The following is a 25,496-nucleotide window of genomic DNA, read 5'->3' on the forward strand; positions in this document are numbered from 1 at the left end:
ACTCAAGCCAACCCACACCCCAAGTTCCCTGACCGAACATAGCTGCTGGCTTTGCTCTGCAAACTATTGTCTCTGCCTGCTTCTCAGCTCAAGTGCCACTGGGATGCACAGCTTCCAGGAGTTATCACCAGCCCTTATGGTGAGATGGGGTCAGAAGACACTCTCCACAGCAGGTGGGGCTGTGTCTCACCGCCCCTGTCTAGGCAAGAAGGGGAGGTTTAGCTCCAGGCTATTCTCAGTTTACCAAATAAGGTCTCAGATAGGGAGATGCAAGGACCTACCCTCAGTTTTGGCTATGAATTAATCCATCTGCTTGTGTATAGCATGGGAACATTCCACACCTGCTACTGGTTTTGCTTCGTGGGTAATCAGCTTTGCTCACCCACCTCTTGGCTTGAGCACTGCTGGGCCACACTGCTTCCAGGAGTTATTGCCAAATCCTCTGGTAAGATCGGCCTGGAAGACACTCACCATAATGAGTGGGAATATGATTCAGCTCCTTGCTTGGCTGTGAGCAAACTGGGCTCCAGGGCCAACAAAACTCCTCCTTTGAAGATCCGAATCAGGCAGATCTGCTCTCCTCCAAGTTCCCAGCTTGGTTCTGCAGATAAGCAAAGCTGCTGGTTGGGTTCTGCTACTTGGGCACTGCAGTATGAGCTTGGTCTGCCAAGATCCGTGTGCTGGTTGTTGCAAGCCCCTCCCCTCTTCTCTGTCACAGTCAGATTCCCTGTGGTTGAGCCCCACAGATTTCCCATCTTTATGGTACAAGATCAGAGTAGGGGCTTTCACAAAATGACTCACAATACTGGGTGGGGCTAGTTGTCTCTCCTGGGATCTCTTTTCCCACTGAGGGAACCAGAGGCTCAGGGAAGATCTGCCCAGGTGGTGCTGTGCTGACCTGGTGATGGGGCAATGCTGTCAACGTATAGCCACTTCTCTTACCTTCTAATGAAGTCCGTCTTGATCTCTGTGGTACAGGAGGTTGCTTCAGCCTTGTTTTAGGATTCCCTCAGAGGTGTCTTGTTCTCAACAGTTGTTAGTTGTTGTTCTTGTGGGGGGGAGCCAAGCCTGGAACAACGTATGTCGCCATTTTGGTGATGTCACTCTCTAGAATATATATTCTTAGAATGAAGTCCTCAGATATTACGTTCTTGGTTTCAATGGAGCCATTAGCATTATACATTGATCACTGCAGAAAACTCTAAGGTCTTTTTGGTAACCCTTCATTTTTAACAAATATCAGTAGTGGTTTCATTTGCTTTTTATTTCACTTCTTAGCAAAGCAAAATTAGAGCTAGAGTGTAAATGTCTATCATGATATCTCAAATATATTGCCATATAACCACAGCAAAAGAAATCAGCCTAGTCATCCTAACTTTTCCTTTTTACTGTTTCTATCCTTTCCCTCTCTGCTTTAATGAACCTTCTCTCCACTTTGTTCTCTTTTAATGGCATCAGTGATGTACACTCAAAGTAATAACAAATTGAACACATCTGAAATGGCTCTTTACACTTGATATAATAGGTAAAAGAATCTTTATTGGAACAGTCCCCTTTAAAAAATCAGAATTATTTCATCTCCTTTCAGATCATGAAGTTCCTTTGGTTTAATATTAGCCAAAAAAGTGCTACCATTCAAATATATGATGTTTTGTTTAATTAACTAATTTCTTGTTTTCTACCCATTTCTTACTCTAACCAAAGGATCTTAAACTTGAACCTCTAGAAGAAGTTATTGAAGGGAATACTAAACCTGTAAGTACTTTCCCTAGGTCAAAATTTTAGAAATGTGTACATGAAAACATAATTTAATTTCTTCAAAATTAGTTACTATCTCTGTGAAAATTTTAAAAAAATAATACATGGGCATATTTCATTATGTATGGCTAAGTAGGATTTTCTAAATTGTGATTTGTGGAAAACTAATGCTTACTTCACAGGGGTTTTCTGAAAGCACCTGTTATGTAATATGTGAAAATTGAAATTTTTATGCATGTATAAATCAATGAGTTATTGAATAATTGAATGAATATGACTGGCAGAGAAGGGCAACATTCAAATTGTATCATAAACTAGGCTGAAGGGTACACCTGAGCTGAAACTTCGTCCTATTAATTATTGTATTTTCAGCACATAGCCCAGGGACAAGATGCTCAGAAATCATTTTCCAAAGAAAAAAATTGATGTTTAGAGAAAAGTGAACATTTATGCTCGTAGGGAAAATATACGCATCCAGAAGGGTGGCAATTGATGGAGACTGAAAGAAAATGGACAAAGTGATCCTAATAGGTTCATTATATGCAACAAAAAAGAAATTAATGTATAAATTAACTAATTGAAAAGCAACACATACCATGCTTTATTATTTTATTTTATTTTGAGGCAAATATTTATAGCACATACTGCTTTGGGAAATTGGATGTTTGCATTTACATTTAGTGGAAATTTGGATTTTAAAATATTGGCTATCTACAGAAAATCACTTTTTTCTTAATACCTTAAATATATTATATATTGTATAGATCTTGTAGGATCAGTCACATTTACATGAAACAAGGATATGAAATACCTTCCATCTCTGTATCATGTACTTATTCTACAGGCACTGCTTGTGTGATAGAAGGTGAGACTCACCTGCATGTCAGCTCCTGTTCATCTGTCCAAACTCACAGCACAAAGGATATTTTCATAGAGGGAGCTTTTTCTCAGAAAAGTTTAATAATGGCTGTTGTGATTAGAATCCTATAGATGTAGACACATTCCCTAGCTATACTACATATTCCATGCTTTTATTACTCCAAAGACAGGGATGTGGTCTGTGTTAATTTATCAGGCACCCAGAATTTTAAAATGATAAGTTTGGGTACGAAGGTGAGGGGAGAGGGGTGTTGAGCACAGATATTATGCAGGTCTGTGCAGTCCCATAAGCACAGGATTATGATCTTGAGGTCTTGCATCTGTGTCGTCTCTTAGGTTTGCATGTAGAGAAAACTACACTCCAGTCAAGAAAAATGAACATAATTTTTCTAATGTTAGAGAGATTATTGTCTATTCTTAAATAGTTTCTTAATGTAAGTATTCTCTCTCACTAGCTGTGAAGGAGAAAAGTTTCTAAGGATTGTTTATGAAAAGTGACAGACTTTTCCATTCTCTGGTCCCTGATAGAAAAAAGAGATCTATTTTAAGAGATCTATCAACCCATGCAGCATTGCCAAATCAATAGTTCATGGAAGTCCTTTAGAGAAAAAGAACTGGGCAAGGTAGTTCGATAGTCAATATTATTTAAAAGCAGGAAAGAATATTCTTTAACTATTTTTAACCATATGTAAAAGTAAAAGAATTATACTCTTTGGGAATACATACATAGTAATAGTCTGGGCTGGTTTGTTTTTTCATATTTGTCATCAAATTTGTATTTTTTACTAGTGGAAGTATATGTATCACTATCAATTCCTATAAAACTTCTATGTTCAGAATGACAAAAACAATTTTTCACTGTTATTTCACAGCTAGCATACATAATTGTATGTTACTTTTCGATCAGTGATTTATGCTGGTGACAAAAACCAATTTTAGAATTCATTGACTAGAGATGTATTTTTCCTTTTCCATTAATGAATACATGAGAACTTTGAAAAATAAATCCTACATCAGAATGTAAAAAATAAATTTTTATTATATACTTATTTTTAAAAGTTAATCTCTATTGAGCCTTTGCTATGTGCAAGTGTTGTGTTAAACCCACTCATATGTAACCCAATCTTCACAATAGCCATATGAGGTGGTGCTGTTATTAGCTCCATTTTACAGGTGAAGAAATTAAGTTGTAAAAAGGTTTAAATACCACAGCTGAACTCCAGAAGTTCTATGCCAGACCTACACTACTCACCACACTGTAATACTCCAACTCTAGTGTTTGGTGCACTTTGGGAAGTAGAGTTGCTTTTGCTAGTGGTGGCAGCAGTGGCCTTAGAGTCTCATTCTCATCTCTGGGTTCCGTGCTGATAGCCGTGGCTCGCTCCTGTCTCTGGAGCTCCTTTAAGTGGCCTTCTTAATACCCTCTCCTCATGCACCAGGAAACAAAGAGGGAAGAAAAAGTCTCTTGCCTCTTCGGCAGGTCCAGACTTCTCCCGGACACCCTCCCAGCTAGCCATGGTGCATTAATCCCTTCAGGCTGTGTTCGCCCCGCCAATCCTCTCCCTGGGATCCCACCAAAGCCCGAGCCTCAGTTCCCAGGCCCCACCTGTCCCAGCGGGTAAACAGACAAGCCTCTCGGGCTGGTGAGTGCTGGTCGACATCGATCCTCTGTGAAGAAATCTCTCCGCTTTGCCCTCTGCACCCCTGTGGCTGCGCTCTCCTCCACTGCTCCGAAGCTTCCCCCCCCTCTGCCACCTGCAGTCTCCGCCTGTGAAGGGGCTTCTAGTGGGCTTTCCTCCTTCACAGCTCCCTCCCACTGGTGCAGGTTACGTCCCTATTCTTTTGTCTCTGTTTATTCTTTATTCTTTTGACCTACCCAGGTATGTGGGGGAGTTTCTTGCCTTTTAGGAATTCTGAGGTCTTCTGCCAGCGTTCAGTGGGTGTTCGTAGGAGCTGTTCCATGTGTAGATGTATTTCTGATGTATCTGTGGGAGGAAGGTGATCTCCGCATCTCACTCTTCCACCATCTTCTCAGCTCCACTTCTAGTCTTTGTTTTAAAGTCTATTTTGTCTAATATGATAATTGCTACTCCAGCTTTCGTTTGATATCTATTTGCATGTAATATCTTTTTCCATCCCCTCACTTTCAGTCTCTATGTGTCCCTAGGTCTGAAGTGGGTCTCCTATTGACAGCATATATACGGGTCTTCTTTTTGTGTCCATTCAGCCAATCTATGTCTTTTGATTGGAGCATTTAATCCATTTAAATTTAAGGTAACTATCGATATGTATGTTCCTATTACCATTTTCTTAGTTGTTTTGGGTTTGTTTCTGTAGCTCTTTTCCTTCTCTTGTGTTTCCTGCCTAGAGAAGTTCCTTTAGCATTTGTTGTAAAGCTGATTTGGTGGTACTGAATTCTCTTAGCTTTTGCTTGTCTGTAAAGGTTTTAATTTCACTATCAAATCTGAATGAGGTCCTTGCTGGGTAGAGTAATCTTGGTTGTAAATTTTTCTTCTTCCACTTTAAATATGTCCTGCCACTCCCTTCTGGCTTGCAGTTTCTGCTGAAAGATCAGCTGTTAACCTTATGGGGATTCCCTTGTATGTTATTTGTTGTATTTCTCTTGCTGCTTTTATTATGTTTTCTTTGTATTTAACTTTTGATAGTTTGATTAATATGTGTCTTGGCATGTTTCTCCTTGGATTTATCCTGTATGGAACTCTCTGCACTTCCTGGACTTGGTTAACTATTTCCTTTCCCATATTAGGCTAGCTTTCAACTATAATCTATTCAAATATTTTCTCAGTCCCTTTCTTTTCATCTTCTTCTTCTGGAACCCCTATAATTCTAATGTTGGGGCATTTAATGTTGTCCCAGTGGTCTCCGAGACTGTCCTCAATTCTTTTCCTTGTTTTCTCTTTTTTCTGCTCTGCAGTAGTTATTTCCACTATTGTTTCTGCCATGTCACTTATCTGTTCTTCTGCCTCAGTTATTCTGCTATTGATTCCTTCTAGAGAATATGTAATTTCAATTATTATGTTGTTCATCACTGTTTCTTTGCTCTTTAGTTCTTCTAGGTCCTTGTTAAACGTTTCTTGTATTTTTCTCCATTCTATTTCCAAGATTTTGGATCATCTTTAGTATCATTATTCTGAATTCTGTTTCAGGTAGACTGCCTATTTCCTCTTCATTTGTTAGGTCTGATGGGGTATTGCCTTACTCCTTCATTTGCTGTGTGTTTCTCTGTCTTCTAATTTTGCTTAAATTACTGTTTGGGGTCTCCTTTTCGCAGGCTTCAGGTTCATAGTTCCCATTGTTTTTGGTGTCTGTCCCCAGTGGCTAAGGTTGGTTCAGTGGGTTGTGTAGGCTTCCTGGTGGAGGGGACTAGTGCCTGTGTTCTGGTGGATGAGGCTGGATCTTGTCTTTCTGGTGGGCAGGTCCATGCCCGGTGGTGTGTTTTGGGGTGTCTGTGATCTTATTATGATTTTAGGCAGCCTCTGTGCTAATTTATGGGGTTTTGTTCCTGTCTTGCTAGTTGTTTGGTCTATTATGTCCAGCACTGTAGCTTGCTGGTCATTGAGTGGAGCTGGGTCTTGGCATTGAGATTGAGATCTCTGGGAGATTTTCACTGTTTGATATTACGTGGAGCTGGGAGGTCTCTTGTGGAACAGTGTCCTAAACTTGGCTCTCACACCTCAGCGGCACAGCCCTGATGCCTGGCTGGAGCACAAAGTGCCTGTCCTCCACATGGCTCAGAATAAAAGAAAGGGAAAAAAAAAAAGAACAAAATTTAAAAATTTAAATAAAATTAAGTAAAATAATATAAAATTATTAAAATAAAAAATAATTACTAAGACAAAACAATTTTTAATAAAAAAAAAGGACAGACAGAACCCTAGGACAAATGGTAAAAGCAAAGCTATACAGACAAAATCACACACAGAAGCATACAAATACAGACTCACAAAAGGAGAAAAAGGGAAAATATATATATATATTGTTGTTCCCAAGTTCCACCGCCTCAATTTGGGATGATTCGTTGTCTATTCAGGTATTCCACAGATGCAGGGTACATCCAGTTGCTTGTGGATACTTAATCCACTGGTCTGGAGGCTGCTGGGAGAGATTTCCCTTTCTTTTCTGTGTTCGCACAGCTCCCAGTATTCAGCTTTGGATTTGGACCCGCCTCTGCATGTAGATTACCTGAGGTTATCTGTTCTTTGCTGAGATAGGACGGGGTTAAAGTAGCAGTTGATTCGAGGCCTCTGGCCCACTCAGGCCTGGGGGAGGGAGGGGTACAGATGCGGGGCAAGCCTGCAGCAGCAGAGACCTGTGTGACGTTGCACCAGCCTGAGGTGTGCTGTGCATACTACCAGGGAAGTTGTCCCTGGATCACGGGACACTGGCAGTGGCCAGCTGCACAGGCTCCCAGGAGAGAAGGTGTGGATAGTGACCTGTGTTTGCACACAGGCTTCTTAGTGGTGGCAGCAGCAGTCTTAGCATCTCATGCCCATCTCTGGGGTCCACGCTGATAGCCGCGGCTCGTGCCCGTCTCTGGAGCTCCTTTAAATATCGCTCTTAATCCCCTCTCCCCGTGAGCCAGGAAATAAAGAGGCAAGAAAATGTCTCTTGCCTCTTTGGTAACTCCAGACATTTTTACAGACTCCCTCCCAGCTAGCTGTGGCACACTAGCCCCCTTTAGGCTGTGTTCATGCAGCCAACCCCAGGACTCTCCCTGGGATCTGACCGAATCCCAAGCCTCAGCTCCCAGCCCCCAACCGTCCCGGCGGGTAAGCAGACAAGCCTCTCAGGCTAGTGAGTGCAGGTCCACACTGATACTCTGTGCAGGAATCTCTCCACTTTGCTCTCCACACCCCTGTTGCTGTGCTTTCCTCCATGGCTCTGAGCTTCCCCCCTCTACCCCCCACAGTCTCCACCCACGACGGGGCTTCCTAGTGTGTGGAAAACTTTCCTCCTTCACAGCTCCCTCTCTCTGGTGCAGGTCCCCTCCCTATTATTTTTGTCTTTCTTTTTTCTTTTGCCCTACCCAGGTACATGGGGAGTTTCTTGCCTTTTGGGAAGTCTGAGGTTTTCTGCCAGCTTTCAGTAGGTGTTCTGTAGGAGTTGTTCCACATGTAGATGTATTTCTGATGTATTTGTGGGGAGGAAGTTGATCTCTGTGTCTTACTATTTTGTCATCTTGAAGCTATCTCTATTATTACTACTTTTTAATTTTGTTATTTTAATAACATTATTTATTTTGTTATCTTAATTTTTTTCTCTCTCTCTTTTTCCTGCGTTTTCTTCTGAACTGTGTGGCTGACAGTGTCTTCATGCTCTGGCCTGATGTCAGGCCTGAGTTTCTGAGGGGGGAGAGCTGAGTTCAGGACATTGGACCACTGGAGACGTCCTGGCCCCATGTGATATCAATCAGTGAGAGCTCTCCCAGAGATCTCCATCTCAACACTAAGCCCCTCTTCCACCCAACCACCAGCAAGCTACAGTGCTGGACTCCTAATGCCAAACAACTAGCAAGATAGGAAAACAACCCCACCCATTAGCAGAGAGGTAGCCTAAAATCATACTAAGTTCACAGACACCAAAAACACAACGCCAGACATGGTTCTGCCACCAGAAAGACAAGATCCAGCCTCACCCACCAGAACACAGGCACCAGTCCCCTCCACCAGGAACTCTACACAAACCACTGAATCAATCTTACCCACTGGGGGCAGACACAAAAACAGCTGGAACTATGAACTTGCAGTCTTCGAAAAGGAGACCCCAAACACAGTAAGTTAAACAAAATGAGAATAAAGAGAAATATGCATCAGATGAAGAAGCAAGGTAAAAACCCACCAGACCGAATAAATGAGGAGAAAATAGTCAGTCTACCTGAAAAAGAATTCAAAGTAAGTATAGAGAAGAAGATCCAAAATCTTGGAAACAGAATGGAGAAAATACAAGAAACTTTTAAGAAGGCCTAGAAGAACTAAAGAGCAAACAAACAATGATGAACAACAAAGTAAATGAAATTTAAAATTCTCTAGAAGGAATCAATAACAGAATAAATAGGCAGAAGAACAGATAAATGACCTGGAAGATATAATAGTGGAAATAAATACTGCAGAGCAGAATAAAGAAAAAAGAATGAAAAGAATTGAGGACAGTCTCAGAGACCTCTGGGACAACATTAAATGCACCAGCATTCAAATTATAGGGTTCCCAGAAGAAGAAGAGAAAAGAAAAGGACTGAGAAAATATTTGAATAGATTATAGCTGACAACTTCCCTAACATGGGAAATGAAATAGTCACTCAAGTCCAGGAAATTCAGAGAGTCCCCGACAGGATAAATCCAAGGAGAAACATGCCAAGACACATCTTAATCAAACTATCAAAAATTAAATTCAAAGAAAAAATATAAAAGCAGCAAAGGAAAAGCAACAAATAACATACTAGGGAATCCCCATAAGGTTAACGGCTGATGTTTCAGCAAAAACTCTGCAAGCCAGAAGAGGGTGGCAGGACATATTTAAAGTGATGAAAGGGAAGAAACTACAACCAAGATTACTCTGCTGGAAAGGATGTCATTCACATTCAACAGAGAAATTAAAACCTTTACAGACAAGCAAAAATTAAGAGAATTCAGCACCACCAAACCAGCTTTACAACAAATGCTAAAGGAACTTCTCTAAGCAGGAAACACAAGAGAAGGAAAAGAGCTACAGAAACAAACCCAAAACAATTAAGAAATTGGTAATAGGAACATACATATTGATAATTACCTTAAATGTAAATGGATTAAATGCTCCAACCAAAAGACATAGACTGGCTACAAAATGGATATAAAAACAAGACCTATATATATATGCTGTCTACAAGAGACCCACTTCAAACCTAGGGGTTCATACAAACTGAAAGTGAGGGGATGGAAAATGGTATTCCATGCAATGGAAATCAAAAGAAAGCTGAAGTAGCAATTCTCATATCAGACAAAATAGACTTTAAAATAAAGACTATTACAGGAGACAAAGAAGGACACTTCATAATGATCAAGGGATCATTCCAAGCAGAAGATACAATAATTGTAAATATTTATGCACCCAACATAGGAGCGCCTCAATACATAAGGCAAATGCTAACAGCCATAAAAGGGGAAATCGACAGTAACACAATCATAGTAGGAGACTTTACCACTCCACTTTCACCAATGGACAGAGCATCCAAAATGAAAATAAATAAGAAAACACAAGCTTTAAATGATATGTTAAACAAGATGGACTTAATTGATATTTATAGGACATTCCATCCAAAAACAACAGAATACACTTTTTTCTCAGGAGCTCATGGAACATTCTTCAGGATAGATAACATCTTGGGTCACAAATCAAGCCTTGGTAAATTTAAGAAAACTGAAATCATATCAAGTACCTTTTCTGACCACAATGCTATGAGGCTAGATATCAATTATAGGGAAAAAGAAAAACTATAAAGAGTATGAAAACATGGAGGTTAAACAATATGCAACTAAATAACCGAGAGATCCCTGAAGAAATCAGAGAGGAAATCAAAAAACATCTAGAAACAAATCAAAATGGAAACACAATGACCCAAAACCTATGGGATGCAACAAAAGCAGTTCTAAGAGGGAAGTTTATAGCAATACAATCCTACCTCAAGAAACAAGAAAAATCTCAAATAAAAAACCTAACCTGACACCTAAAGCAATTAGAGAAAGAAGAAGAACAACAACAACAAAAAAACAAAGGTATCAGAAGTAAAGTAATCATAAAATCAGATCAGAAATAAATGAAAAATAAATGAAGAAAACAATAGCAAAGATCAATAAAACTAAAAGCTGGTTCTTTGAGAACAAAAACAAAATTGATAAACCATTAGCCTGACTCATCAAGAAAAAAAGGGAGACGACTAAAATTAACAGAGTTAGTAATGAAAAAGAAGTAACAACTGACACTGCAGAAATAAAAAGGATCATGAGAGATTACTACAAGCAACTATATGGCAATAAAATGGGCAACCTGGAAGAAATAGACAAATTCTTAAAAAAGCACAATCATCCGAGACTGAACCAGGAAGAAATAGAAAATATAAAGAGACCAATCACAAGCACTGAAATTGAAACTGTGATTTAAAAATCTTCCAACATGGGCTTCCCTGGTGGTGCAGTGGTTGAGAGTCCACCTGCCGATGCAGGGGACACGGGTTCGTGCCCCAGTCCAGGAGGATCCCACACGCTGCGGAGTGGCTGGGCCTGTGAGCCATGGCCACTGAGCCTGTGTGTCTGGAGCCTGTGCTCTGCAACAGGAGAGGCCACAACAGTGAGAGGCCCGTGTACCACAAAAAAATAAAAATAAAAAATAAAAATCTTCCAACAAACAAAAGCCAGGGACCAGATGGCTTCACAGGCAAATTCTATCAAACATTTAGAGAAGAGCTAACACCAATCCTTCACAAACTCTTCCAAAATATAGCAAAGGGAAGAACACTCCTAAAGTCATTCTACGAGGCCACCATCACCCTGATACCAAAACCTGACAAAGATATCATACAAAACAAACTACAGGTCAATTTCACTGAAGAACATAGATGCAAAAATCCTCAACAAAATACTAGTAAACAGAATCCAACAGCACAATAAAGGATCATACACCCTGATCAAGTGGAGTTTATCCCAGGAATGCAGGGATTCTTCAATATACACAAATCTATCAATCTGATACACCATATTAACAAATTTAAAAATAAAAACAATATGATAATCTCAATAAATGCAGAAAAACTATCAACAAAATTCAACACCCATTTATGATAAAAACCCTCCAGAAAGTAGACGTAGAGGGAACTTACCTCAACATAATGAAGGCCATATATGACAAATTCACAGCCAACATCATTCTCAATGGTGAAAAACTGAAACCATTTCCACTAAGATCAGGAACAAGCCAAGGTAGCCCACTCTCATAGCTATTATTCAACATAGCTTTGGAAGTTTTAGACACAGCAATCAGAGATGAAAAGAAATAAAAAGAATCCAAATTGGAAAAGAAGAAATAAAACTGTCACTGCAGGTGACATGATACTAAACATAGAGAATCCTAAAGATGCTAACAGAAAGCTACTATAGCTAAACAATGAATTTGGTAAAGTAGCAGGATACAAAATTAATGCATGGAAATCTCTTGCATTCCTTATACACTAATGATGAAAAATCTGAAAGAGAAATTAAGGAAACCCTCCCATTTACCACTGCAACAAAAAGAATAAAATAGCTAGGAATAAACATACCTAAGGAGACAGAAGACATGTATGCAGAAAACTTATAGTTTATAGACACTGATGAAAGAAATTAAAGATGATACAAACAGATGGAGAGATATACCATGTTCTTGGATTGGAAGAATCAACATTGTGAAAGTAACTATACTACCCAAAGCAGTCTACAGATTCAGTGCAATCCCTATCAAACTACCAATGGAATTTTTCACAGAACCAGAACAAAAAATTTCACAATTTGTATGGAAACACAAAAGACCCCAAGTACCCAAAGCAATCTTGAGAAAAAGAAATGGAGCTGGAGGAATCAGGCTCCCTGACTTCAGACTATACTACAAAGCTACAGTAATCAAGACAGTATGCTACTGGCACAAAAACAGAAATATAGATCAATGGAACAGGATAGAAAGCCCAGAGATAAACCATGCACATATGGTCACCTTATCTTTGATAAAGGAGGCAAGAATATACAATGGAGAAAGATAGCCTCTTCAATAAGTGGTACTGGGAAAACTGGATAGCTACATGTTAAAGAATGCAATTAGAACACTTCCTAACATCATACACAAAAATAAACTCAAAATGGATTAAAGAGCTAAATGTAAGGCCAGACACTATAAAACTCTTAGAGGAAAACATTGGCAGAACACTCTGTGACATAAATCACAGCAACATCCTTTTTGACCCACCTCCTAGAGTAATGGAAATAAAAACAAAAATAAACAAATTGGACCTAATGAAACTTAAAAGCCCAGCAAAGGAAACCATCAGCAAGATGAAAAGACAACTCTCAGAATGGGAGAAGATACTTGCAAATGAAGCAAGTGACAAAGGATTAATCTCCAAAATATATAATCAGCTCCTGCAGCTCAGTATCAAAAACAAATAACCCAATTCAAAAATGGGCAGAAGACCTAAATAGACATTTCTCCATAGAAGACATACTGATTGCCAACGAACAAATGAAAGGATGCTCAACATCACTAATCATTAGAGAATCCAAATCAAAACTACAGGGAGGCATCACCCAACACTGGTCAGAATGGCCATCATCAAAAATCTACAAACAATAAATGCTGGAGAGGGTGTGGAGAAAAGGGAACCCTCTCTCACTGTTGGTGGTAATGTAAATTGATACAGCCTCTATGGAGTACAGTATGGAGGTTCCTTCAAAAACTAAAAATAGAACTACCATATGACCCAGCAATCCCACTACTGGGCATATACCCTGGGAGAACCATAATTCAAAGAGAGTCATGTATCAGAATGTTCACTGCAGGACTATTTACAATAACCAGGACATGGAAGCAACCTAAGTGTTCATTGATAGATGTGGCACATATACACAATGGAATATTACTCAGCCATAAAAAGAAACGAAATTGAGTTATTTGTACTGAGGTGGATGGACCTGGAGTGTGTCATACAGAGTGAAGTAAGTCAGAAAGAGAAAAAAAAAAACCATATGCTAATACATATATATGGAATCTGAAAAAAAACAAACAAACAGGTTCTGATGAACCCAAGGGCAGGACCTGAATAAAGATGTAGATATAGAGGATGGACTTGAAGACATGGTGAAGGGGAAGGGAAAGCTGGAACGAAGTGAGAGAGCAGCATTGACATATATAAACTACCAAATGTAAAATAGATAACTAGTGGGAAGGAAATGCATTGTACAGGGAGATCAGCACATTGCTTTGTGACCACCTAGAGGGGTGGGATAGGGATGATGGGAGGGAGACGCAAGAGGGAAGGGTTATGGGGATATAAGAGTATGTATAGCTGATTAACTCTGTTATACAGCAGAAACTAACATAACATTGTAAAGCAATTATACTCCAGTAAAGATATTAACAAAAAAAGTCAAGGGCTTCCCTGGTGGCACAGTGGTTGAGAGTCCGCCTGCCGATGCAGGGGACATGGGTTCGTGCCCCGGTCTGGGAAGATCCCACATGCCGTGGAGCGGCTGGGCCCGTGAGCCATGGCCGCTGAGCCTGTGCCTCCGGAGCCTGTGCTCCGCAACGGGAGAGGCCACAACAGTGAGAGGCCCACATATCCCCCCAAAAAACAAACAAAAAAACAAAAGTCAATATAATTTTAAACAAAGTTTTATCACATTCTGGTGCTTATCAAAAACTGTTACGTTTTCTTGAGCACATTATTTTTGTATATATACACTAGAATCCCTTTTCATACAATAGTTTACAAATCTAATATCTTTTTTTTTTGCTTCTGTATCCTCATTAAACCTATGAATAATATTTTGTTGAGTAAATTAATTCTGCCATGCACTTTAATGTGTTTTGTGGGCTATTGCCAACTAGTATGTCTGAGACTTTCAAAACATAGTCTTGCTTTGCAGTAGCTGTTAAGAGACTCCAACAAGAGCACACAAGGAAGGCTCTGATGTTTCTGAAGAATGCTTGGAACACATTGTAAGTGTAGTAAATAGAGATAGAATAACATAAAGCAAATTGGTTGTATTTAAAACATTTCTTTGTCTCCAGTTATTTAAAAAGCTGATATTTCTTGAAATAAAAAGATCCAAGAAATCAGAGGTACATGCAACTGTAACGTAACTTGACTGGCAAATACTATTCAGTAAACCTGGATTAACCTTTCATAATTAGCACTTCTCAGCCCAAGAAATCCCTAGTAGTCCACCATAATTCCATTGTAACAAAATCCCTATAAGGTAAGTCATAATAGCAACACTAACCCCTTCCAAAGCAGAGAAAGAAAAATGTAGCACTATTTTCTACCATGAAAGAAAGTTCTGGGCTGGCCATTTACATTATAGGATCTCAGATTTCAGTAAGGATTAAAGGCTGTATATTTAAAACAAGAGACATATAGAAATATCATGAAGATATTAGGACCACTTCTCCTGTACTCCATATACCACATCTTAAACTGGCCAGCATAGAAAAATTTAAAGATTTTCTTTGGACCTCAGAAAGTCTACCTTAAATTACCCAAGATTCAAAAAGCTCCACTTGTCACAGTAGTCATAAAATTCAGGCAGATTATCTGGGCCTCTTTATAAACTGATTTCTTTGTGTAAATATCTGAGGAAAATAGGGGAAAGAAGTGCCTTGTTTGGACTGCAAAGTAAATTTAATTTTTCCAAATCATATTCACATCCATGTATATAAGTGAATGAACCTTTAGCTATTGCTATATAGCAAACCACCCAAAACGGAATGGCTTAAACCACAATTCTGCATGTAGGCAATTTAGGGTGAGATCATCTTGGTGGTCTCAGCTGGCTCCCTTTTGGCATCTGTAATCAGCTGCATGCCAGCTTTACTGATCTTAGCTGGGCTTTCTCATATGTCTAGGACCTCAGCTAGGATGAATCCACTGACTCAGCTTTGTTCTATGTGGTTTTAATCCTCCAGCATAGGGGTTGGCAAAACTACAGCTTACTGCCTGTCTTTATATATAAGGTTTCACTGGAATAGAGCCATACCTATTTGTTTATTTATTGCCTATGTTTGCATTCACAATAAAACAGGGGAGTTGAGTAGTTGTGACAGGAACCATATGGCCTTCAAAGCCTAAAACCTTTACTATCTGGCCCTTTACATAAAAAGTTTGCTGACCCCCTGCTCTAGCAGGGCTCATTTACATGACAATGTCAGGGATTAAGCGAAAGAGTGGAAACTCACAAGGTCTCTTGGGGCCTAAATTTGAAACCACCACAGCATCACTTCTGCCATGTTCTGTTGGCCAAAGCAAGTTAGAAGTCCAGCCCAGATCCAAGAAGAGGGGAAATAGAATCCATGTGTAGATGGAGAAGTGAAAAGTCACATTTCAAAGGGCATGGGTTCAGGGAGTAGTGAAGGACTCTGGTCATATTTACAACCTGCCTCACTAGATCACATAACAATTGCCTTCAGACTAAAAGAATTATGATGGAATAGGTGGATATATTTATAATATTTCAGTAGGAAAGCCCATAAGAATCATGTGAGTCACTGTTAGTCAAATACCTGACCTGTAGATTTTTGTCAGAAGGATGTATCCATAATTATTTTGGTAGAGACTATCTTTAACTCTTAGTCATTGATATTAAAACTAGGTCCTGGGAGAGTCAGATTGTTCATTATACAACCTTAGGAGATAGTTATTGACTTTGATTCCTGATCCTGAAGGGAAATAAGATAAAGCTCAATTAAAATTACTGAACTCATTTAGATGACTAGGTTATGGAAACAAATAGACGCAAGATGTAGGATGATTCCAATGCAATAAAAGTTTTCCTGGTAAATAGTCCACACAATGATTCAGGGACACAGACTTCTCTCACCTGTGGGCCTGCCAGTCCTAAGGCAGGCCTTCATCTTACTAGCAGAAAAGAAAAAGAGAAGGTGGAGGAGGCTCACATCCTTCCTGAAAGTCTTGGCTCAAAAGTAGTACACAGCACTTATGCTCATATTCTGTTGGTGAGAACTCATCAGTTGGCTACACCTAACTGCAAAGGATAATGGAATTTGTAAGTCTAACTCTATACCTAGAAAGAAGAAAGAAATAGATTTTGATGAACAGTTTGGAGTCTGTGCCATAGTCTACCTTCTGGTCATCAGATGTTCATTTGCATCTTTCTTTTCACATTTATAGAAGACATTACCTTCACAAGGGAGACCACCCAAAGTCTCCTCCAGTTACTGCTTCTAGCTCAAAATCCAGGATATCTGGATTATGTTTAGTCTTCTCTGTAAGGTCAGGATGTAGCCCTTTAAGGTCTAAAACCCCCAACCCCTGCACACACACAGATAAAATATACAATGATGAAACTAGGCCAGGCTAAATGCCATAAAACTGCCACTCAGAAAACAGATGAATAGGAAATACACAACATTCATGGGCTAGTTGCAATGATGAATTTATGCTGGGAAGGTATTTTAATGAAGGAAGTTCTACTATTAAACACCAGATCTCCATTCTGAGATCTGGTTAATGAAGGAAGTTCCACTATTAGACACCAGATATCCATTCTAAAAGGAACTCTGTTTTCTGTTCTTCTTTAAGAGTTTCTTCCTGGTCCATTACCATCCATGACCACACCTGAGTCAGCCCTTTGTGGAACATTACCTTTCTTGGGCGTTATGCAGTATTCACAGCCTGCTTCCTGCTCATATGAGTTTGGGGGCCCAAATATTATTTCAAGCCTTAAATATTCAAAGGATTTTAACACAAGGATCAAAATTTATTTGGCAATACAGTTGGACAAAATTTTAGTAGAATTCTGATCAATTTACATACAATAAGTTTCATGGGCCATACCTAAAATTACTTCTTAGACACAGTGTTCAAGACTTGTTTATTTCTTTGCTAAAATCTATGAAGACAAGAATTCTATCTTAATCCATCACTGTATACTACAATCCAGCATTTACTAATTCCCTGTAGGAACACAAAGTAGGAACATTTGTTCAATATAAAAAGTGCTTAACGTAATACCTACAATATAATTAGTGTTCATCCAATGGTAGCTGTTAACATTAAGAGAGAAGCTCATTGGAATAGGAGATAGCAAACCAGGGGCTTAATTCTAGCTCTACTGCTACATAGCTGGGTAAGATCATGCAAGTTAGTTTCATCATATTCTAAATCTTTCTCACATTATTGTTGTTGCTTTGCACTTTTATAATTCACCTCCAATCCTTGTTTTTTTTTTTGCACTTTTATGATTCACTACCAACAATTGATGAGGAAAGGACTAATCTTGAGATCAAAATACCATGAGAAGCCCATAGGCAGATCTTTAGGAAAGTATTAAAACTACAGGTGCTATAATGGTAATAGGATTTGTTACAAGAATCAGTTGTCATCCAACCCAGCATGATCCATTAAACACAGGCTTCATTTAATGCCATGAGATTTGAGTGGGGCCTATTATTGGTGGTTAATTGTTTGAGAACCCTGTGATGGTTTATGTAGCTTTCGAAATGTGTCAGTGAACACATATTTTTTTGAAATTTTGTTGTTTGTAATGAAATTCATAATATGTCTAATATCACAAAATAGCCAAGGAGAAGCTGGAGCTGTGCACTGTGTACAATAAAACTTCTCTTTAAAATTTGGTAAGTGACTTTAGGTCAGTGATACCAACCCTGGCTGCACATTAAAGTCAGTTGGAGAGGTTTTTATAAATACCAGTGCCTGGACCCCACTCCAGAGATTCTGATATAAGTGCAATTTTAAAACCTCCCCAGTGATTCTGACGGAGAACCACTGCTTTTAAAAGGGAAATATGTCATCATGAAAGACACCTTTTTTAGTGCCTGTTACTAGAGGCAAGAAAATATCCTGCCTATACTACAGCTTTTATACAGTGTTATTACTTGAACTAGTCATGGCCTTTTTAGTCATTTTTAGATGAAAAATTGTTTGTTTTTTGAGGAGGGGTGGGATGAGCAGTAGGGGGTTGGCTTAGGGAGGCTCCATGATAGTCAACACAATAACACTTGCCCATTCCTCTGCAGCACATCATGCTTGTGCAGCGTCAGATGTCTGTGATAGAAGAGGACTTGGAAGAATTCCAACTCGCTCTGAAACACTATGTGGAGAGCGCTTCCTCTCAAAGTGGTTGCTTGCGGTAAGTGCTCCTGCACATGTGTCTTAGATGAGGGTGGGGTCTGGAAGACTGGTATTTGAGAATCTTCATCGAAAGTTATGCTGGTCATTCTAGCCCTCGGGGTGATGCATTTTGCAGAGTTAAACAGGCTGTTTTCTCTTTTATCCTTGGACTCTGTGTGGATTTGAACATTAGGGGCACCAAGGGAAGTAAAATAGACTGAAATTCCTCCTTTTGCATCAAGGCAGACTCACACTCTGATTTAAATAATCTCTGGTATATGAGGCCCCAACTCTAGTGCATCTAGCTCTGATTGCTACCTTGAGATTGTGCCTTATGGCCTAATAACCACCATTTCAGCCATTCATTATGAAATTGCACCATCTCTGAAGCCTTGATGGCAGGACTTTGTCATTAAAAAAAAAAAAAAAAAATATTTCCATGGCCACTCCAGCTCAGGTTTCTGTTATCTCAGGCTACTAAAATATACTAACTATACCTCATCTTCAGTTTCTCTACTCCAAGTAGTCCAATAAACAACTACTACAATTATAATTTTCCGGAAACAATTATCATAGAATTCTCTTACTCAGAAACCTGCAATAACTACCTAATGAGTATCTTATCAAATGCCAGAAGTTTATCCTGACCCTACAATTATACTACCAATATACCCCAGAAATCCATAGCACTGCTACCATTTGTTCTCCCTCACCTGAACACTATGCCTTAACAGTGCCCAGCTGCATATTGCCTTTCCAGCATAATCTATTGTCTTACCGCTGTGCCTTCGATCTGGCCACTCTCCTTCCCAGAAGTGTGCACCCAGCTTCAGGTCTCTGCCAGCCGATGCTCTACCTTAATTCCAAAGATCAAACTCACCTGTTCCTGGAAAACTGCCACAACCAAATCCACCCCTACCTTAGGAGCTTGTTTAAGTTGTATTTCACAATACTCTTAAAACATTGGGAAAGCTTTTTAGCACATGTGTGCATGCATGTATGTGCACATAGAAACACATACTTTATGTCTCTTTGGTGTTCCTCCCAGTAATTACTAGTTATATTTTATTCACACTCTGGCAGAATACTTCTGCAGCTAAGAAGTCTGGCTCTGGAATTAAACATGGGTTGTATTAACTTTGTGGGTTTGGGAAAGATCCTTACTTGCTCTAAGCCTCAGTTTCTTCATAAAGTGGTTGAGAAGATTAACTGAGTGCCTCCCATCCACTGAGGGCCAGGAAACATGAGCTGGGATTACTGCTGCACTTACTATTCCTTACTTGTTGTCTGGCTGTCTAATCTCATTTATAGAGTAGAATAGGACTTGCTCAGTGCCATTAATGTCATACAGCTCACGATCTTCCCACTACTTTTTTTGCTGTTGTTACTATACCTCACAACTGGCCCAAATCAAAACCCCATTTTAGTCCTTTTATTTCAGTGACTTAAAAGAGATTTGCCAAAGTGAGGGTATACGTAGTTTTAAAAAGCCTACTCATTTAAAAATATAGGTGATGTTTTGGAGAATGCAGAAAGAACATATACAGTCCACAGTGTAAACTGCAAAAAGTAGAGCTCAGTAAACTCTTTTTGGTTAGTGAGGCTATAAAGAAAATAAAATCTGGTTTGGGGTATCACAATTTCCAGGAATAGATTAGATATTTTACATTTACAAAAAATGGTATAAAGTTTTACTATTTTTAAGGTTCAGAAATACTGATTTAATGTGTGTTGGGAAAATGACCTAAAGTGACTAGAACAGCCACAGGGTGAGAAAAACAGGCTGTGGGAGAGTTAGAGAGTACATAGATTTATGTTGCCTGATGCAAACTCTGTTCTCTCAATGAGGAGGAAAAATTGCTCCCTAAGCTCCAGCTGTGAAGTAAAAGGAAGGAGAGTATCCTTTTCCTGTAAGATAAACTGACTCTAAGACTCTCCTTTTCCTTTGCAAGACTGCTTTGTTTTTTAACAACTCTTCACTCCTTATTGCGATTTTTTCAGCTTTCTTTCTTTTACTGGAATTACCAAAAAGTAGACTTTATCAGATGAAATGAGCATCAGAGAATCACCACAAAGAAATGGAAAATATGTTTAATATATGTTATGCTGGTGTGCCTATCTAAATTCAGTTGTATTAGTTGATCAAATTTAATCTTCTATCTGTATTAATTGATGAATAGGCAAATGGGCCACTTATATCATCAGTCATGCTCTAATGCACTCAGTGTGATTGCCTGGGGCTTGGCTGAATTATCTGTGAATTATCAGTTTTGCAGTTTCTTCTCTCACAATGTTTGGCTCAGCCTCTCCATGGTTACAGAGGAAATGTTTCCATAAAATGAAGTAGAAATTAAAGATTTATGAGATAAGTCATTTTGTTTCCATTTTCTTATTTAATCTTCACTGCCATCATCTGAAGTTTGTATTACATCCAGTTCAGGAAGAAATAGGCTCAGATGGGTTAAACAATTTGCCTGAGTTTGTCTGACTCCAAAACCCATGTTTAATCTTTCCTGCCAGTATTTGGTCATCCTTGAATTAGAGTTTCCTGGACTTTCCATGGTTAACCAGGAGTAGAATAGACAACATTCCTTTTGTTCCAATTATAAGGTCTTATTTTCCTAAATTCAAGGCACTGAATTAGTGAGGCTTTGCCCTCTAGGTATTTGACTAGGATACTCAGAGGTTTAGGGGGCTGACAGGGCATTTGTTAGTTAGTCAACTGAATTTAAAAATGAATTACTCATCGATAATCATTAGAGAAATGCAAATCAAAACTAGAGTGAGGGGCTTCCCTGGTGGCACAGTGGTTGAGAGTCCGCCTGCCGATGCAGGGGACATGGGTTCGTGCCCCGGTCCGGGAAGATCCCACATGCCGCGGAGCGGCTGGGCCCGTGATTCATGGCCGCTGAGCCTGCGTGTCCGGAGCCTGTGCTCCGCAATGAGAGAGGCCACAACAGTGAGAGACCCGCGTACCACACACACACACACAAAAACTAGAGTGAGGTATCACCTCACACCTGTTAAAATGGCCACCATCAAAAAATCTACAAACAATAAATGGTGGAGAGGGTGTGGAGAAAAGGGAACCCTCTTGCACTGTTGGGGGGAATGTAAATTGATACAGCCACTATGGAGAACAGTATGGAGGTTCCTCAAAAAACTAAAAATAGAACTACCATATGACCCAGCAATCCCACTATTGGGAAGATACCCTGAGAAAACCATAATTCAAAAAGAGTTATGTACCACAGTGTTCACTGCAGCTCTATTTACAATAGCCAGGACACGGAAACAACCTAAGTGTCCATTGATCGATGAATGGATAAAGAAGATGTGGCACATATATACAATGGAATACTATTCAGCCATAAAAAGAAATGAAACTGAGTTATTTGTAGTGAGGTGGATGGACCTAGAGACTGTCATAGAGAGTGAAGTATATCAGAAAGAGAAAAACAAATACTGTATGCTAACACATATATATGGAATCTAAAAAAAATAAAACAGGTTCTGAAGAACATAGGGGCAGGACAGGAATAAAGACACAGATGTAGAGAATAGACTTGATGACACAGGGAAGGGGAAGGGGAAGCTGGGATGAAGTGAGAGAGTAGCATTGACATATATACACTACCAAATGTAAAATAGCTAGCGGGATGCAGCCTCATAGCAAAGGGAGATCAGCTCGGTGCTTGTGACCACCAGAGGGATGGGGTAGGGAGGGTGGGAGGTAGATGCAAGAGGGAGGGGATATGGGGATATATGTATACATATAGCTGATTCACTTTGTTATATAGTAGCAACTAACACAACATTGTAAAGCAATTTTACTCCAATGAAGATGTTAAAAAAAAGTTACTGAAAAACTCAAGCAGAGCAATTGTATGATCCATGTATAACACACACACACACACACACACACACATTGTTTGATTACTCTTTTCACATATTTTGTAATCATGAAGGCTTATTTAATCCCTGTGTTTGGCACAGGGATGTACCAACTGAATATATGTGTTGTACACAGTGTATTCTCAGAACCATGCTTGACTTCGGAAAGTTGAGAACAGTTTCTGCTTCCAAGGATCTAGGAAACCAGTTGGGAAAATAATAGGATACTCATTCATGAACAATTAAAGCCATGTTCTTGTCTTAATTTCACAGCTGTTAAGTAGAATAAAATGATTTCTGAAGTCTCTCTCAGCTACCAAATTCTAGAATTTGTATGTATTCTAAACTCCATGTCAAGGATGTAGGGAACATGAATGTGGAACTGCATTGTAAGAATCAACCCTGGGAGTTGTACTATGGCCAAAGAAACATCCTTAAGAACTCATGGTACCCTGTGTCACATTGAACCATTAATTTATCAGCATTTTTATAAAGACAAAATAAATGGGTGGCCGTAGTGTGGTGGAGAATTGTGGGAACTATCCCTCCTGTGTGCCCTTTATTCCAGTGATTAGGCTCTGTGAGTTAAGATAGGCCACCTGGGGAACAGAGGAAGCCAAGATGAAGCGTGTCCTATTCCTGATGAGCCAAGCTACCTTAGGTAAGATGTTTAACCCCAACCATTCCTGAGCTACATCATTTTTTCCCATTTCACTGACATTTTCCAGCTCCTGTAATGTTCAAGGTCTCCTGGAGCTCAGAGCTGAAGCTCTAAGTGACCTTATCCAGAGACAGCTTAGCCAAAGAACTCTTGCTTTAGCCAGTGAGTTTTCAAGTGCCACAGGAATTATGAATACATTGAGGAGGAAGACTGAGGGTGTTTAAGTTAGTACAGTCACAAAGCAAAAGCTCAGAGTTACATCATGTAATTTTAATTTTGAAAATAACTGAAAGCTAATCATTCAAGCCCTAAGCTCTTTTAACAGAAATATTGCTGACTGAAATTTCTAAAAATTTTATCATTAACCTTTTCTTGCTGTCTCAGTGTCATCACTGCATATGTATTATTATCTGTATTGTACAGTCTCAAATATCAATGTACTTAAATGTCATTGCTGTGTATTGGTCGGTTTTGTCCTTAATTGAAAGCACCCAGTCTGTAGAACAATTTTGATTAGGATTTTCACCCATAGTCCTTTGAGACACAATCTGAACTGGTCTTTCAACTCTTCCATCTGGCTCTTGACCAGATGGCCTACAGTCAGGAAGAAGGAGAAAGGAGCAACACCAACAAGCCATTGTCTCATGTCTGAACCTAAGGACAGAAAGTTTCCCAGAAGTCGTTGCTTCTCAGCATACTTCCCTTGGCATCTCATTGGCCCAACTCAAGTCACATGGCTATTCCTGGCTACAGGGAGGTTAGAAAACAAATATTTAGCAGAAAGGAGATTGTGATGACTGTCTCAGCCCAGCACTGATTGGTACATTGGATATATTGCAAAATGAACAATGGCAGGGTTTGGTTAGACAGAGGGGAATAACAGTGGGGAAGGCAACAGACAATATCTACCATATGATTCGCAGAGTGACTGTGAAGGTAAAATGACTTAATCCATGGGAAATGCTTAGACCAGGGCCTGGAACAGAGCAATACATTTTAGCAACAATCACCATTGTTATTAGTATGTATAATAATATAATAATTGTTATCATCATTATTATTGGCTTGCTGCTCCTCATTGTTTTCAAAGATTTGTCTTTTTCCCTCAGTTTCTTTTCTGTTCCTTTTAATTCTGTCATGTTTCTCAACTTTGATACCATTAAGGCTTAGCTTTCACTCACCTAAGGAAAGTGCTACTTTGTTTTTCGCTATTGAGCTAACAGCTAACACACACACACATATACACACACACAATATACCAATTACTGGGCAAAACATTCTACATGTAATGCCTTATTTAGTACTCACAGTACTATTATTACCACCATTTAACAGGTGAGGAAACAGGTTAAGTAATGGGCCCAAGGTGACAAAGCTCTAATACATGGTGGATGAAGGTAAGCCTGTATGGCTATACTTCAAACCACTACCTTATCACACTGTGTTATCTTCTTCAGTCCTTCAAAACTTGAGCATCAGGCTAAAATTTTGTGAATTTCTTGTGGCTAGTCTGGAAAATGGCAGGTTCAGATAGCAGGATAAGTGATTTTTATATGTAATAAGTAATACAAATGAATTAGTTTGTAGGAGGCAGTTCATAGTCATAGATTGAAATTTGACCATTACATTGTCAGATTACATTTGGGGATTACAGATCCTTTTAGACCACGATGAGAACTATGGATTCTCTTCCCAGGAAAGAGTAGATATGCACAGTAATTTGCAGCTCATTTCTGGGATTTCAAGGAACCCCCCCAAAAGCCCATCTATAAACTCCTGGGGTTAGAAAATCTCCAGTTTCACTTTCTGTTCAATTCCTTTGATTATGTTATAAACCTTTCCCTAAGAAAATCTGAAATTGAACTAATAACAATATTTGCTACATCATATCTTAACTGAAGCAAGCTAGATCAATAGCTCTGTGAAAAACACCAAACTACAAGCCAAATAAGTATTACAATTTCTATGTAGTTACCACCATCTGCTGGCCACACTTAGGTAAATCCTAAATTTACATTGAGCTTGGCTATTTTACTGGTATGTTCTATGTTCTCTATTAAATCAATATCCTATTCTCCCAATTTCTCCCAATCTCTCAATTTATTAGGATTGAGATAAACACACTACTATATATAAAATAGATAACTAATAAGGATGTACTGTGTAGCACAGGGAAGTCTACTCAATACTCTGAAATGACCTATATGGGAAAAGAATCATAAAAGTGGATATATGTCTATGTATAACTGATTCACTTTGCTGTAAACCCGAAACTAACACAACATTGCAAATCAACTCTACTCCAATAAAAATTATTTTAAAAAATTTAAAAAAGAGTAGTTTATACAAACTACTACATCTAAAATAGATAAGCAACAAGGATGTATTGTATAGCACAGGGAATTATAACCATTAACTTGT

The 25,496-nt window shown here is 39.1% G+C and overlaps 1 protein-coding gene across 4 annotated transcripts in view; it reads left to right on the forward strand.

Annotated features, from left to right (window-relative positions):
* The window catches only part of NECAB1 (N-terminal EF-hand calcium binding protein 1), a 252,855-nt gene that overhangs the window by 216,349 nt on the left and 11,010 nt on the right, over window positions 1–25,496 (forward strand). For 3 of the 4 annotated variants that reach the window (XM_067017207.1, XM_067017209.1, XM_067017210.1), the window contains 2 exons: window positions 1,705–1,755; window positions 18,427–18,539. In XM_067017207.1, the coding sequence (XP_066873308.1) occupies window positions 1,705–1,755; window positions 18,427–18,539 (164 nt within the window). The remainder of the gene's footprint in view (window positions 1–1,704; window positions 1,756–18,426; window positions 18,540–25,496) is intronic. The other variant, XM_067017208.1, reaches the window with a different exon arrangement.

The sequence above is a fragment of the Kogia breviceps genome, chromosome 17 (genome assembly GCF_026419965.1).
Source record: "Kogia breviceps isolate mKogBre1 chromosome 17, mKogBre1 haplotype 1, whole genome shotgun sequence".
In the NCBI taxonomy this organism is placed as follows: Eukaryota; Metazoa; Chordata; class Mammalia; order Artiodactyla; family Physeteridae; genus Kogia; species Kogia breviceps.